The following is a 15060-nucleotide window of genomic DNA, read 5'->3' on the forward strand; positions in this document are numbered from 1 at the left end:
ACGTTTAGAGCATTCCGCTTACTCTGCAAGCCGCCATATTTGTTTTACCACCATATACCAGCTTGAGATGGTGCAAAGGTAAGCGATTAGCTTCATTTACAACAAATACAGAAGGTTAGATTCACCAATGACACTAACGAAAACCAATCACATTTCATTACTTCAAGTACACCGGAAAATGGCCCGTTTGTTGTTCATGCATAACCTTTTAACACAAACTAAACATACTGCATCAGCTATCATCTGGATGAACAAGCCACACAGGAAGTCATCTGCTAGAATAAATTTTTACAGTTTTTTCCCATGGATCGTTTCTGACTGGAACTGTCTTTCCAGTCCGCTAGTTTTGTTAAAGCTCTAGAACAGTATTTGTTTGAGCGAACGAATGGTGCGCACATGTGTGTATTTGTGTGTACGTGTGTGTTTGTTTTATTCATGGAAATCTCGAAGTGCCATTTATTGTGCCGAATTGCACTTTCCTGCTTTGTGTAGCCCCTCCAAATGGTGTTGGCCTGCCATATTTTGTAATAAATAAATAAATAAATAAATAAATAAATAAATAAATAAATAAATAAATAAATAATAAGTAGATAAAAGAAAAACAACAAATAAATAGATACAATAGCAATTACAGGAGCGGAGAGAGAGAAAAATTTTACTGAGGTGAAAACTGACAAGCATGCAATAAGCTGTGTGAAACAACCCCACAGTTTTCGTTCTTGAAGGAATGATGACTGTCGTTCTCTGGAGAACGACGAGACCTTGCATTGTGCCTGTCACCAGTGCACCAGTGATGAGATTCTTTGTGGATTACAGATGCACAGCCTAACTTTGCTGCTTGCAAGTATACTTGAAGCATGAACAGAGAGGAGATAAAAAAAATTGTTTCAGCTGTAGAATCCCCCTCCCCTGAATCCGATGCTTAGGACCACTATATTTAGGAACACATTCCTTGGGCAAAATAGGCACAAGGAGTGTGCCGCTTTCAGAGAGAAATGTAGGAGAAAGGTGTTGCCCAGCACTTGTGGCAGGCAAAACATTGCAGCACCACAAAAGACGCACCTCTAACCCGTTCCAGATCATGTTAACCATAACTGTTGAGGGGGGATCAGTGCTAAAAATTACACACAGAGAAAGATGGGATGAGTGGGTGCATAAAACGTGGGCCATCGATGCTCTCCAGCAGGCCGTGTCGTCGAAGAGCTTCTAGTTTTTGGTACTTGACCGAATTGTCGACCACGCTGTGTTGAAGAAAAGCATTTTGAAAATATTGCAACTCTCTTGTCTAGAAATTGCATAATAAGCATTCCTCCACCCCCTTTTTTTCTTCTTCCCGTCTCTCTGACTTTCATTATGTAAATAAACTTGAGAGCTTGCTGTTGGGCTAGTGCGTACATGTTAAGAATGAAAACAGTGCAAAAAAGGGGATAAGAAATGAAGACATAAAGAACACTGATTTGCACACAGCAAAATATATCAAGGACGGGGGTATAGCACCTGGAAAGCTAAGATACAGCCAAAACAGGTGACCGGGCAGGTGGGTGAATGGCCACAATGTCCACACAGTCCGCACCGCCTTGAAAAGGTGAACAGAAACATAGGAATGCCAGGGGCCATTCAACAACCCGGTGAATGTTGAGTGTAAAGAGCTTTAGGGGAGTGGGGTGATGGATACGAGAAAGGGGGGGAGCGGCATAAAAGGCATCAAGAATGAAGGTGGCAATATATTATGGACCTAGGCAGAGGGTCTTGTCACTGCCCGATCGCTCAACACCAGACAGCCACCGCCTAGCTGAGGTTCACCTACCTCATCGTAGCACGTGCTGCTTGCTGCCGAGAGCCCATCCTAACTAAACATCTTGGCAATTTTCAGAACAGCCGGGTGTTAGGAGAGACGACACTCAAATCTCTTGGAGCCTCTAGCCCTTATTTTACTGCGATTTACGAATGCCATAATTTTTACAAAGGCTTCTAAACAGGAAGCAGCCCTGCTTCGGGCTGTCTGCCTCGTCAATTCCCGAGTGTGATCAAATAACAATATGCAGCGCCTGATGACTACAATACCACAATTGCAAGTTAGTTCCAAACATCTCTTCAAACAAGTCAGACAGCAGGCCACTGAAAGTGAGTGAAATTACATCACATGATACTATCGAAGTCTAGTGCAAAAATTCGAACGTGTATTTTTAAATGTAGATTAATATAGCATGCCCACAAAGACAAAAGCACAACTTAGTGACAGGCGGCTTGCAAAATATTGCCCACTCTCTCCCGTTCATAGCCATGGCCGAACCACTCATGAGAAGATTTGGCTGAAAACCACGCCCATTTCCACTGTTGCCTGGCTGCAACAAGTCACTTCTTGCTCTTTGCCTTTCTTTCCAGTGCTTTTTTTTCCCCTTACTTTTTCTGCGTCAAGTAAGAATTAAAGGAAATGCCAGTTCTCTTTTCATTCACGAAAAACGTATAAACGGATTTTTACGGACCATTTGCAAAAATCTAACTTTGTTGTCGTGCCCGGCTGTTTGGAGTTATTTCTTTCATACATAATGCCAATCCCAACAGATATTTTAGCTTTTCTCTGCAGACTATCCATTTAAGTGTGGTCTTTCAAGGGGAAGAGCACAACCTCAACGGCTTTAGAAATTCTGGGATAATTTGTTGCCCTTATGGTTCCCGACCCTCCAACCTAGCCGCTGAGAGAAAATATATTGTTGCAATTGAAGTGCTTTTGCCATCACCGTAACCTAGAAAATCGAGTAGCGCGGTTAGGAGTGGTAAAGGCAAAGCTGTTCAATGGTAAGAATACATACTTCTGCTAGTTTGTGCATGAGAATACTGTGGTTGGAAAATACAGTCTCTCACTAATGTGCAGAATATATCCGCAAAGGGTTTGCGGCTTTGTGCACAGCTTTTTGAGAAGGCTGTCTGCCACCGAAACGAGGAGGTGGTGAGGATACTCGGCACTCAGCAGTCTTTTGGCTTGACGATTGAATGCATCTGAGATACAGTGCGGGCAAGATTTGCCAAGAGCATTCTTTATGCACAACGTGGCAATAGCTCGTTAAACAAGCTTAGTGTGGGCAGACTTGAAATCATCAAGCCGAAAGACTGCTGAATGTTGGGTATCCTCAGCACCCCCTCGTTTCGGTCGCAGAGGGCCTTCTCAAAAAGATGTGCACAAAGCTGGAAATGTGCGAAGCTTGTGCACAGCGTATGCAGAAGGTAGCTGCGATACCTAACATCCAAACGCTACCGCACAATCTGAAAAAGGTTGCCGAGCATTACGACGTGCAAGTAGTGTTCTCTGCCCCCCACAAGCTTTCAAAGCTTACGCATTTCGATGTGAGTGAAACGTGAAAACACCCGTGTACTTAGATTTAGGTGCACGTTAAAGAGCCCCAGGTGGTCCAAATTTCCGGAGCCCCGCACTACGGCGTGCCTCGTAATCAGATCGTGGCTTTGGCAGGTAAAACCGGATAATTTAAAAAAAGCTTTCAAAGCTTTGCAGGAACCGTGGTTCACACTTCTTGCAGTATAGGCATTGTTCCTGCCGCTCGGTCACACGCAGTGCAAGTTGCGCAATGTTGTGAAAGATGTGCACCTCATTCTTTCAGCAATTGCACATGTTCAGCTGCAAGAAGCTGCAAGACGTGTGAGCCACTGCCCCGAGAGATATAGATTTTTGGCAGATGCAGAGAAACAAAGGCACGTGAGGTTTTGGAAGCATTCCATATAAATAAGAGAGGAAAATACTGTTAGTGATACTTCTGTGACCCTCCAGACCTGGAGAGGACCGAAAAATAGTCCAAATAAAAGAACAGCCCGAAAAATTTGTGAGCCGATAAACCGAACTTTATTCCAGCTAAACTGGACTGAAAAAGTCGTGGATGGTCCCCTTTTTTAAATTTCTGCTTTTTGTTACGACATCTGCTTGCATCTGTGCAAGCGTCATGTTCTCGTCATACACACTAGACTAATATTTAAGCATTAACAACATCTTGCATTGATGATTGCAGGCGGATAGAGGTGTCACCTGTGTCCGAGTCGCTTTGAGGCGGTGCAGTCACCTTGCACACAATCTTGTCATCCGTAAGTGCCGCGCGCAACTATGTTGTTGTTGATCGCAGCAAACTCGTGAAAAGTAACAGCAGCGGAAAGGTCCATCCCACCGCTGCACAAGTTGGCCAATCAGCTGCTTGGTGGTGTCTATGTCTTCAGCAGTGCCATTTGCCTCTTCAGTCACAGGCTCCTCAGAGTTGCGAAATCCAGCATGCCTAAAGCAATTTGCAATCGTCGAAGGCTGAACAGGTTTCCAGGCATCCGCTAGCATGCCAAGTGCCAAGAACTGGTTAACAAAGTACGTCTTCCCATTGTCAAAGCACATGAGTGTGCGGCCAAGTTAACGTGGCCGGTAGTGCACTTTGAGGTCTTTAATAACCCTTTGGTCCATTGGCTGGAGCACACTTGTTGCATTCGGCAGCAAGAATTCAAGACTAATAGCTTGCAGATGATTTATGGCGCCGTGCGCCCCGCAGTTGTCTGTGACTATTACCACTTGCCTCTTCTGGCGCTCGAAACATCCGGTCCAGATGGCAGACGTAATCTTCGAACAAGCTTTGTGTAATCCAGGCCTTTGTATTGCTGCTGTGCCACACAGGGAGGCTCTTCCCACCCTCAAAGCAACACGGGTTTTTCGCCTTCTCTATCACTAAAAGGGGCAGCTTCTCTGTGCCAATTGCGTTTGCCCCGACCATGACTGTTACCCTCTCTTTACTATGCTTCCAACCAGTGCAGGCCTCATTAGTAAAGGAAAGTGAACGGTCCGGCAGCATTTTGAAGAATAGGCCTGTCTCGTCACAATTGAAAATGTCTGCAGGAGCGTACGCTTGTAGCAGAGCCTTCAACTTACTCATCCAGTAATCCATGATAGTAGATTGATCCACGGCACTGCTTTCCCGGCAAACTTTCTTGAAAGACACTTCGTGCCTTTTCTTAAACCCACGGATCTACCCATCGGTGAACTTGAAGTCCTGAATGCCCATTTTTAAAGCTAGCATCTCGGCTTTCTGCATGAGCATGTTGCCTGAATAGGGGAGGTTCTTTGATAGCACTCCTTCCAACCACAGCTGCAGGGCCTCTTCAAGCTTCAGACGTTGTCCTTTCCAGTCATTTTTGTAGTTTTGTAGTGTGACTGGTGAACTGCAGACAAGATCTTTTCTTTGATTTTCACGTAATCATACAAGGTCTGTTTGGAGATATTCAACTCCTTCGCAACGTTGACTTGGGTCTGTCCGTGCTCGATAAGCCTGATGATGGCGGCCTTCTTGTCTAGCGTCACGATCGAATATTTTTCACGCTTCTTCGACACATTCGGTTGAGGCGGCTAAAGTGCAGGGGTCATGGCGTCGAAAACACGTCCCCTGAATGGATGGCTGCAACAGACTGAAATAGCAATGATATGCTGTACGGCGGCTAGTGATGGCAGGCGATGATTTCAATTGCAGTGTACTGGATAAAAGCCGGTGGATCACTGCTGGACGAAAACGTGCGCGACACCACCTACTACACCAAGGCAAAAGTGATGATGATAGTGGTTACCACGAGCATCACCTGGAGTTCATAGGTGGTGTCCCAAACTGGCCGCGCATGACCGGTTTCCAGCTCTCAAAATTGCTTTTGCCACAGGCTACAGGCAAACGCATGGCTTTTAAAAGATCAGCGTTTCTTACAACAGGCGCAACTGTTGCTCCGTGAATTTGGATGCCTCCTTTACTTGCTAATCAAACTACTATACCGATCCAAGCCACTTCACGTCCAATCCGAAGCTAGTCAGACTCAAGATTCAAAATGGCATCCTCTCCGACTCGTAGCGCTGGTCCGTCGCGGCAAATTTTGCCCAGAAAATCTAACTTCTGGCTTCATGCTGTCCGAAAAATTGGTTGCAAAAATGCATTAGCTCTATGAGAACTCTGATGGTGCATTTATGAAGTCCGGAATATCCATCAAGTCCGAATTTTTTTAGTCCGAAAAATTGGTCAGCTACTGTATAACGGAATTCTCGATATAGCAAAGTACTTTTCATTACCTCTTGTGTATAAAGCACCATGTATTTAGAATCTCAATATAATGAAGTGTGTTTGTATGCGATTTCAATGTAACTAAATTTCCCTTCTGCCGCAAAGGAATGCTGAGACAGTTTTAGTTGGGTGTCAACTCGCAGCGTACTAGGTCGTGCATACGTAGTAAAGCGCGTGAGCACAAAATGAAAATAGTTGGCTGGACGCAATAGTTGAGAAGGGCTGATTTGCTTGTGAAGGAGCCAGTAGTATGCTACTCAGCGCCATCATATGCGAGCTTCTGAAATTGTGTAGCCAGTATCAGCCACCATGAAGTTAAACCACAAGCTAGAGTCATCTTTGGCCACAGCAACATTAAAAGATGCGCCCTTCTGGACATGTGAGAATATGCGAGAACATCCCGTAAAGGCCATACAACCCGGAGCAGACGCTACGCAGCTTTTGAAAAGTTGCGATCACACACAAGGGAGCGTGCGTGCTCCTGCGTACTGCACTTGCGCCTCTGCAGGCTTCCTGCGAACGTTCAACACGCATCCCGCACCTGTCGCCAACCTTCTTGAGGCGGTGAGAAACCTGGTGCCAATAGGGCACTACGACAGGGCGCTTTAGCGGGCATGTTTTCAGCCCCGGAAAAGCTGGGACGAATGTGTCGCCTAGTAAACGAATCCCAGAAGAAGCCAGCCTGCAAAATAAAGCACACCAAAGCCCTCGTTGAATGTGACGTCGGTGTTGTGTATAGTATTCCCCTCGCCTGTGGGAAATGCTATATTGGCCAAACCGGGCGCTGTCTGAATGAACGCCTGCTAGAGCATCGCAGGAATGCTACTTCACTAAGTGGCACTGGTCATTTAGCCGACCACATTCGCCATTGCTCGCACAAGCCAGCATGCAAGGCGTTTTTCGAACGAACTTTCGAAACTAAATTTTTGAAGGATTTTGTATCTCCAATGAAAACGATTACTGTGTCAATGCTCCTTCTGTTGCACTCGGGAAAAAAGAACTTGATTATCTCCGGGCAAACGGGTGTGTCGAATCAGCCAGCTAGGGCGGGAGATGAGCAAGATTGTACTGAGTGATGTAAAAAAGAGAGGGAAAGGTTTTTCACCTTTTTTCACTTTTTGCTTTTATTCCGTTCTTATTTTGGTTTGACACTTCTGATGACTGTTGCCTAGACTAAGGGAATATTTTTGGGTGGTCCTGCGCACTAGCAGCCCCCCTCCCTCCCCCTGTGTACATAAAAACCCTGTTTTCCATGAATAAAATTCAGTTGAAGTCCGGCGTTCGTGTTGTCTTTCTCTTCTCGTCCGTGTTCAATTGTGTGCTGGAACGATGTTTCATAATGCTAATCACAACCAACTAGTTCAGCTGTCCACACTTAGCGATGTTCTGGCAAGTAGGCTAATGCGTACTTGAAGACAACAGTAGCCTTTTACGACTGTTAAAACGCGCTGCACTGATATGTGGGCGATACCACATTTTTGTACGAATTACAAATTTCAGTCACTGGCTCACAATGTTCCTCTAACACTTAATGAGCACCAAAATACTGCTGGATATAGTAGAAGGCAGCTTCGAACATATGTTGTGCAATTGTAACTAAATAAAAGATCCAGCATATTGGGAGTGACCTTTTGGTTTGATACCGTGTTTCTGGCCTATTGTCTATTGTTTATGTACAGAGTGTTTGCAATTGCTTATGTATCGTGCTGCGAGTCATATTGTTTTTTTTTGTGTGTTTTCATGCCTACTGATTGCATACAGTGCACTTGAAATTGTTATTTGAGAATGAACTTAAACTTTGTGTCATTTCGTTACCTGTTCTCAACTTTGCTTCTTTCTTGCAATACTTAATTTGCTGATCTTTGGCGTATCTTGTAAAACTGATTTCTTAAACTGAAATCATGTTTGATTCCATTGCTTGCGATAATATCTGTTTTTTTATGTGTCTTGTCCGCTATGCCTTGTAACGGCTTCCTGTGCCTTTTGTCAAGCTGCTCTAGCAGCTTTTAGCCAGGAAGCCGTCCAGATGCATCTGGGAAATAAATTGAATTGAATTGAAAAAATTGAGAATTTAAAGATTTAAAGAGTAGTACTGCCGGACTATTATAGCTGCATGAACGAGATACAGGCAAACCTCAATATAACCAAGTTGCATAGGACATGAAAATACCTTCATTATATCCAATATTCATAAGCATACATGCAAATATCGGTGAAAAAAATTCTTGATCAGGTCTATGCATAAAAAACGCAAACAGAATGCCATCGACGAGCAAGCAAAAGGTCTCCCTCCAATTTTGATGGTCCATCGGTAGCTTGCCATGCCACTACGTGGCATAAGAACAAAGATAATTACATATGTGCACTATGCACCGCTGTGAATACACAACCGCGCAATCGGTGCTGTCACACAAGATCTGCACAGTGACTTCCGAACTGTAGCCCAACCAAGCTAAACTGCTGGGCAAAATACACACAGGCATCCTGGATGTGACACTTCAATATTCTATACCCAACGACCACTTTCTGTCACAGCACAGCCAAAGCTACAGAGCAGTATGTAGTCAGACATTCTAAACACCTGTAGACTATGTAGCATAAAACAAAACTTGCCTCTTATTCTTCATTTTCTTCATAAAGATTTCTTTTTTGTATTAAACAACAAACTTGCTATTTAAAGGATTTCAACTTTTTGCATTTTCTGGCTTTCAGGTGCCCACTACAGGTACAAAGCTGACGCAACTGGGTCACAGCAAGCATGAGCGACTGTTCGTCGCCTGATCGGAATTCATCTATCATGAGCAAATCAAGACAGCAGTGTGTTTCCGAATGTTTCTTTGGCTGCATGCAACTACAGGAGAAAGTATGTGCAGTGTAATGAGCAGTCACCTTGACCCCAGCAAGCTGGCCGTCTTTGGCGATGTCTGTGCAAGCACAATTGCGATTACAAGCACTACATAAAAGAAAACACACATTTCATAAATTCCATGGCATACAGGGTTAATATTCTGAGTTGTTTGCTGTCACGAATGTAATAATTTTGGCAAAATTTCGCGTGCATTACTGGACGCACCAGCATGTACAGGAGAGGGTGCTCCTAGTGCTTTGCAACGGCAGTGTTCAACTGGGGATGCATACACCTTCGTAAAGATTGCTTGTAGCATCAGACGGGTCAATGTCTACTCCTGGCCATACTAGAGCGATAGCAGTGAAGCCTTCTAGTGCAACCCAGGTCTACTATACTGTCGACAGCATTCCTTCCACTTTGCCAGCAAAATGTTCAGACTACTTGGAATAGTACCACAACCATGGAAGCTCCACCCACGTTACTTCGGTTATGCTACCCCAGAAAGTAGTTGCCGGGTATAGTACTCTCAATTTCAATTTGTCGAGTAGTTGCCAACACTTTCCGGACACAGGGAGGGACCACACTTGGATCCAAACTCTGCTACTATGACCGTCAGCCTAGCCTGTGCGTTTGATTTCACGCTCAACCACAATGCAGCCGACTTGTCACAAATCACTCCACTGGTTATTAGTAAATATTAGTCACACCCGCACTGCTTAGGCCACTAGGCTTAACCAGCGTCACTTCATCAGGAATTGGCAGGCAAAGTTGCGGTTTCTTGTCTGGTCTACATGACATCAATATGTATTTTTTTTATATCCGTTTGAAAAATCATGTTTGAAAATTTGAGCAGCATGCTGTGTGTGTAGCATTGAAAATTTCAGTTGCCGTTATATGTTGGTACTATGGGCAGGTGGTGTTGCCACAAGGAAATCCAAATAATGCAGGTTGAAAAATAAGTCTAAATAATTGGTAGGCTGCTGTACATTTTTGCATAGGAGTACATATTCTGAGGCACATGCAAAGAAAAATATGTTTTGCTATACTAACACCATGTTGGATCCCACATTTTTGGTTTTGTCACAGCCGGATAATACTACAATGAATCAAAGCTTGACCAATAAAACTTTGGATTTACTTCTTTACATGGAGCTTCGATTGTATAACAAATACAACTCAAGATTTGCCAACTCGGATGCATAAAATTATCAGTTCCCTGGGCCACAATGAATCAATGAAGACTTGACAAAGCTCCACTGCCAGTTCTTATGTGCATCTAGGGAGCTTTGTGCCACAAAAAATTTTTCAAATCGGCTCATTAATAGCTGAAATAGAAATATTTCAGTGCCGCGAACACGATTTCAGAAAGCGAGCTCCACTGCATAGAGAAACACTCTCTCCACTCGCCCCATGTAGCCTCCGCAAATGAAATCCTTTCCCTGCGTTCTTCCATACCAGACTTCGAGGATCGCGTGATGCATACGTCACGAACCCCACCTACATTTTTTTTTTTTCTCTCCTCAGTTTTTTGTGGTGCGGAGCACATCCACTGATGGCGTCACCCGCGAGCTGCTGTGATTGTCTCATTTCGTGCAGCGCACGATTCTGCACGCTGTGCACGAGGACACCTAACTAGCGGTATAAGCCAGCACTACACAAATACTGAGACAAACACAAGTGGATCGCAGAGCATGATCACGCGCTGGAACACGGAAGAAAATTGCATAGTTTTGGTACCTGCGCACGTGTCTGCTCGGCCATGGGAACAAGCAGACTAGTGCAGCTCTCTTGCTTCGGTGCGAAGCAAAACAAAAACGCGCAGACATTCCGTTTGTGTAGTTTATTATTTCTCTAAACTTCAATTCGTCAATTCAAGCAAAAGATCACACAAATAACAGATGTTCCCTTGAATAATTCTCGAAAGTCACGTGTCATTACGAGCGATGTCACACTGCAGACACAACTACGTCACCATTGGGCTTGGAGCGTGGTCGCCATGAGGGAAAGAGAAAATGCCGTTCGGATTGAAATTTCAGACCTTTCCACCGCGCATAGCGATGTGATTCTTCGCAAACACGATCGTTAGCGCGCATTGTATGCTCTGTACTTATCAGCTCAAATGGCCCGACCTGGTGAGGGGCCCTTTAAAACGAAAACTTCAATGACCCAGAAGCAAGTACCTGGTGGCCGGTGAAACTGGGGCGACTTGGGCGGGTGTGGCTCGAGGGGCCTGCGCAAATAGCCCTGGGTTGGCTCGGCAGTCAGGTAGCTGTAGGCGTACACACGACTGAGGTCACTCAGCAGGGGCTCTTTGTCCAGCAAGCTGCCAGGGCTTGACGACCGGCCATACTGCCAGTATCAAGAATGTTGTAAACAGATAAAGACAAACATCATAACAATACAAAAGACACAAAAAGCTTAAGTTTTCAATGAAACTTGCTTTCTATAGCAGTAGTGGCTTGGTTCTTCAAAGAAATGTAGATTATTCTAAGCAGAGGGCCTCTTAGCACAGGAATGACTTTGTGCATAACATTAAAATGAATCGCTCTGGTTTACATGGTAGACAACGTCTATAGGTGCCTCACAATCCATGTACAGCAAAATGTACAACAATGAAATTATCAGTGACACAAATGACGAAACCCAAGTAAACAAGGATTCGTGAGCAGAAAAGAGACTAATTGCCACTGCCGAAATGAGTTATGTATAAGGCATGTACTGCAGCGCGACTCCTCTTTCGCGCTTCCCTAAGAACACTTCCCACCAACTAGTGCTGCCACTGTGAAGCCCGAGCGTGGCTTCTGAAATGCATGGCACACCAGTACGCGAGAAGGCGTAAGGCCCAACCACTGGCACCTAGGCTCATTCTTCGGCTGCAGCACACTGTTGCTGGACTATTTTGTCTGCAACCGTCCCCAGTCCAGCCTAAAGCAGCTTGCTGTAAAATGAGCTTGAAACATTAAGTTAATTATCTGTAAGCTCTCTTAGATATAAGAAACATGTTTGATTAATAAATGTACACCTACAGCAAGTTTCTTTTTACGTTCGAAGTAACAATAGTGCACAAAATATCGGCATCAGCACTTGCACTCGCGTAGTCGTCTGTCTACAAGATCGCTTTGCTAAAACCTGCACGACTATGCCATATCATATCAAAAGGTGTCGTACAAGTTCTTTTTTGGTAGCTTATTGAAGAGCCAACTATCTAAGAATTAGGCATGCCAAGTATCCTAGAAAAATCTGTATAGTGAAACCTTGTTAAACCGTAGTTGGCCGGTGCTCGGAAAAAGTACATACTAAACGGTAGTACTGCTTAACCGCAATAGTGAGAGATAGCCCACTTACCTGTCAAAAACGGAACTACGAGAGAGTGCGATGAAAGGGCAGAAAACATGCAGTATTTATTCAATTCAAGGGACAAAAGTATGCTATTTTCGTTTGATGCCGCGGCAGGCTAATAGTGACGACGGCGGCCTCAAACTCACTCAAGCTATGAGCCAGCTTTTCCACCAGCACCTCTTCTCGGCAAACACCCGCATGAGTAATTTTGTTATAGCGCAAGCTTGACACGGACAACAGAAGGCACATCTGACACACACAGCGCTCTGTGTGTGTCAGATGTGCCTTCTGTTGTCTGTGTCAAGCTTGCGCTATAACAAAATTAGATATGCCGTACCAACAAGCCCCTATTGCTATCCTCACCCGCATGAGGCTGACGCAATGCACAGCATCTGCCACTGTTGGGCCTGAATCGCCCGTGCTGTCACTTTCTGCATTGCCCTCATCATTGTTGCTAGACGACACTTCGACAATAACAGAGGCAATGATGGCGAAAAGTCTAACCTTGAAAAGCTGAACCTCGTAGCGGACATATTTTCACTGTCGCAGCAGTATTGCCGACCAACTTCAACGCATTCCAAATGCTACACACCGACTTCATGCCATATTCGACAGCAAGAACGATGTCCAATATTTCTTCTATGCTGAGCATCCGGTTTTTCTCCTAGCTTGTACGACACCACAACATGGGCCACAACGCTCAGACTCTGCCACGGTGCCGAAATCATGCTGATGCGGCTTCACCCTTCCAAGTGCACTCTGTGTTTGCACTTGGGAGCCGTTCCCATCTCCGAGGCTTGTTCTGCCCGGCAGATGTACCGCCATGATTTCACGATGAAAAGTAGAAAACACTACGTGTTAACTGATACGTATGCAATAAGCTGGTACAGTTTATGCAGATACAAAACACATTATGTTCGATGGCCACTGAGTCGGGGATCTGACTTTACTACTTTTAAAACAAAACTGTTTAAGAGGATACGGTTTAACGAAGTTCTATTGTATTAGAAATATTGTCACATTGCAGTGACGGTGAAGAAGGATGCAGAGCCAAAACTGGGAGTTACAAATTCAACTCTTTATTGGGCGAACTTGTGCCCAGCAACACAAGTACCAAGTACCACTCAATCGCAACAATATCAGTGAGCAAAGGCGGTGATAGTCGAAAATCTGATCTGCAGGTCCAGTATGTTGGCTCATATATCAGTCATCGAAAGTTCCAGCGTATTTGCTGGTGCCCGTGTGCCTTCCAGAAACTACTACACAATTCGTGTTACGTATTCATTCAGATTATACAAGGTTCGTTGATAACAGACAACGGATAGAGCCATCGATAACATTCGCAAAACTTCCGATATGTGCAGGTGCATTCTGCGCTGAGCGATAAAGATCATTTGTTAGCCAGTGGAACACTGTCACCGGATGCAGATAAAGAAGTATGCGTGTCAATATAGTTATGCTTATTGGCATATGAAATAAATGTGAAAAAGTGGGTTTTGAAAGAATAAGCAATTTAAACACCTGCAGTGCTCACAAAAAACAACATCTAGAACAAAAATTTATGTAATTGGTAGCTTGTCTCCGCCCGATTCTTGTTTCTGTCTAATCTTGCTCATGAAGCACCTCATTTATCTTTCTAGGTTGTTTTGAAGCATCAGCACCGCATCCGGAGCCCTTCACATTGAGCGGCATTGAGTGTATTGGTAGAAAAATGTTCACTGTGTAAAGGCCACGTTCTATTGTAACTGGTTTCAAATTCTCAAGTCTGTCTTTTTCGACATTAGTGAAATGACATACCGCCAGAGAACACAAATTTGAGAATAGTAGAGTTTTAATAGGTGTCTTTCAGTGCCCTTTGCCAAGTCGTACTATTGAAGCACTTAATCAAATGTACGAGAGCAGCTCGTTCACATAAATATATACAACCGAGGAGACCTGTGGACTGACCTTGCAGAACTGCTACCCGCCGTTTCTTCCCTTGACAACTATGTGGAGAGTGACAGGGCAGCACTAATGACGGCGGACCTTACAACCAAAAAGATTAACTGCATTCGTGACTGTAGCAGAGCTGAGTAAGCCTGACGTCACTCGCTCCTGCATAATCTGCGCACGACCCAATACGTCAGCGCACTGTACATATATGCTGTCATATAGGGAATAAACGTTGTTCATCGCCCGAAGCGGGACCGTGCACATGGTGGCAGCAGTGCCCATTCACTATGTCCACCCCGTCTACGTTGCTCGCGCCCCCGAAACCATTAGATGCCTCGGAAGACGCATGGATTGCATGGAAAGAGAGTTCTTACGGCCACCCATTTAAGTAAACAGCCTAAAGAAGTGCAAGCAGCAACGTTACTTGTAACAATTGGAGAAGACGGCAGGAAAACTTATAGCAATTTCAAATTCGAGAATGATGAGTACAAGCACAATGTCGACGTTTTGCTTGAAAAGTTTAAGGAATCCTACCAGTGATCAATAAATCTGATATTTCATGAGTTCCGCTTCGGATTAAGAGACCAAGAACAAGCAGAACCTTTTAACGACTGGCTGATAGACCTAAGGCTCCTAGCAAAGAACTGCAAGTATAGAGACTTGAAAGACCGCTTGCTTCCCAGCCGCATTATCCTGGGAGTGCAGGACAAATGTTTACAGGAAAAGCTTATAGCCGAAAACCCATCGTATGAGACAACAGTCGCAATATGCCGAGCCCATGAACAAGGCAAAGAGCAATTTAAGGAAATCAGCAAAGGCACCGAAACAGCAGGCAACGCAGTAGTCCATGCAGTCGCCCCG

At 44.6% G+C, this 15060-nt stretch overlaps 1 protein-coding gene and 1 pseudogene across 5 annotated transcripts in view; both read right to left on the minus strand.

The window, feature by feature from the left end:
- Unc-115a (Uncoordinated 115a) overlaps positions 1-15060 on the minus strand; it is a 513253-nt gene that overhangs the window by 200934 nt on the left and 297259 nt on the right. For all 5 annotated transcript variants that reach the window (XM_070531410.1, XM_070531409.1, XM_070531407.1 and 2 more), the window contains one exon: positions 11109-11277. In XM_070531410.1, the coding sequence (XP_070387511.1) occupies positions 11109-11277 (169 nt within the window). The remainder of the gene's footprint in view (positions 1-11108; positions 11278-15060) is intronic.
- Positions 3866-5045, minus strand: LOC139054961 (tigger transposable element-derived protein 4-like; annotated as a pseudogene).

This window comes from Dermacentor albipictus, chromosome 1 (genome assembly GCF_038994185.2).
Source record: "Dermacentor albipictus isolate Rhodes 1998 colony chromosome 1, USDA_Dalb.pri_finalv2, whole genome shotgun sequence".
Taxonomy (NCBI): domain Eukaryota; kingdom Metazoa; phylum Arthropoda; class Arachnida; order Ixodida; family Ixodidae; genus Dermacentor; species Dermacentor albipictus.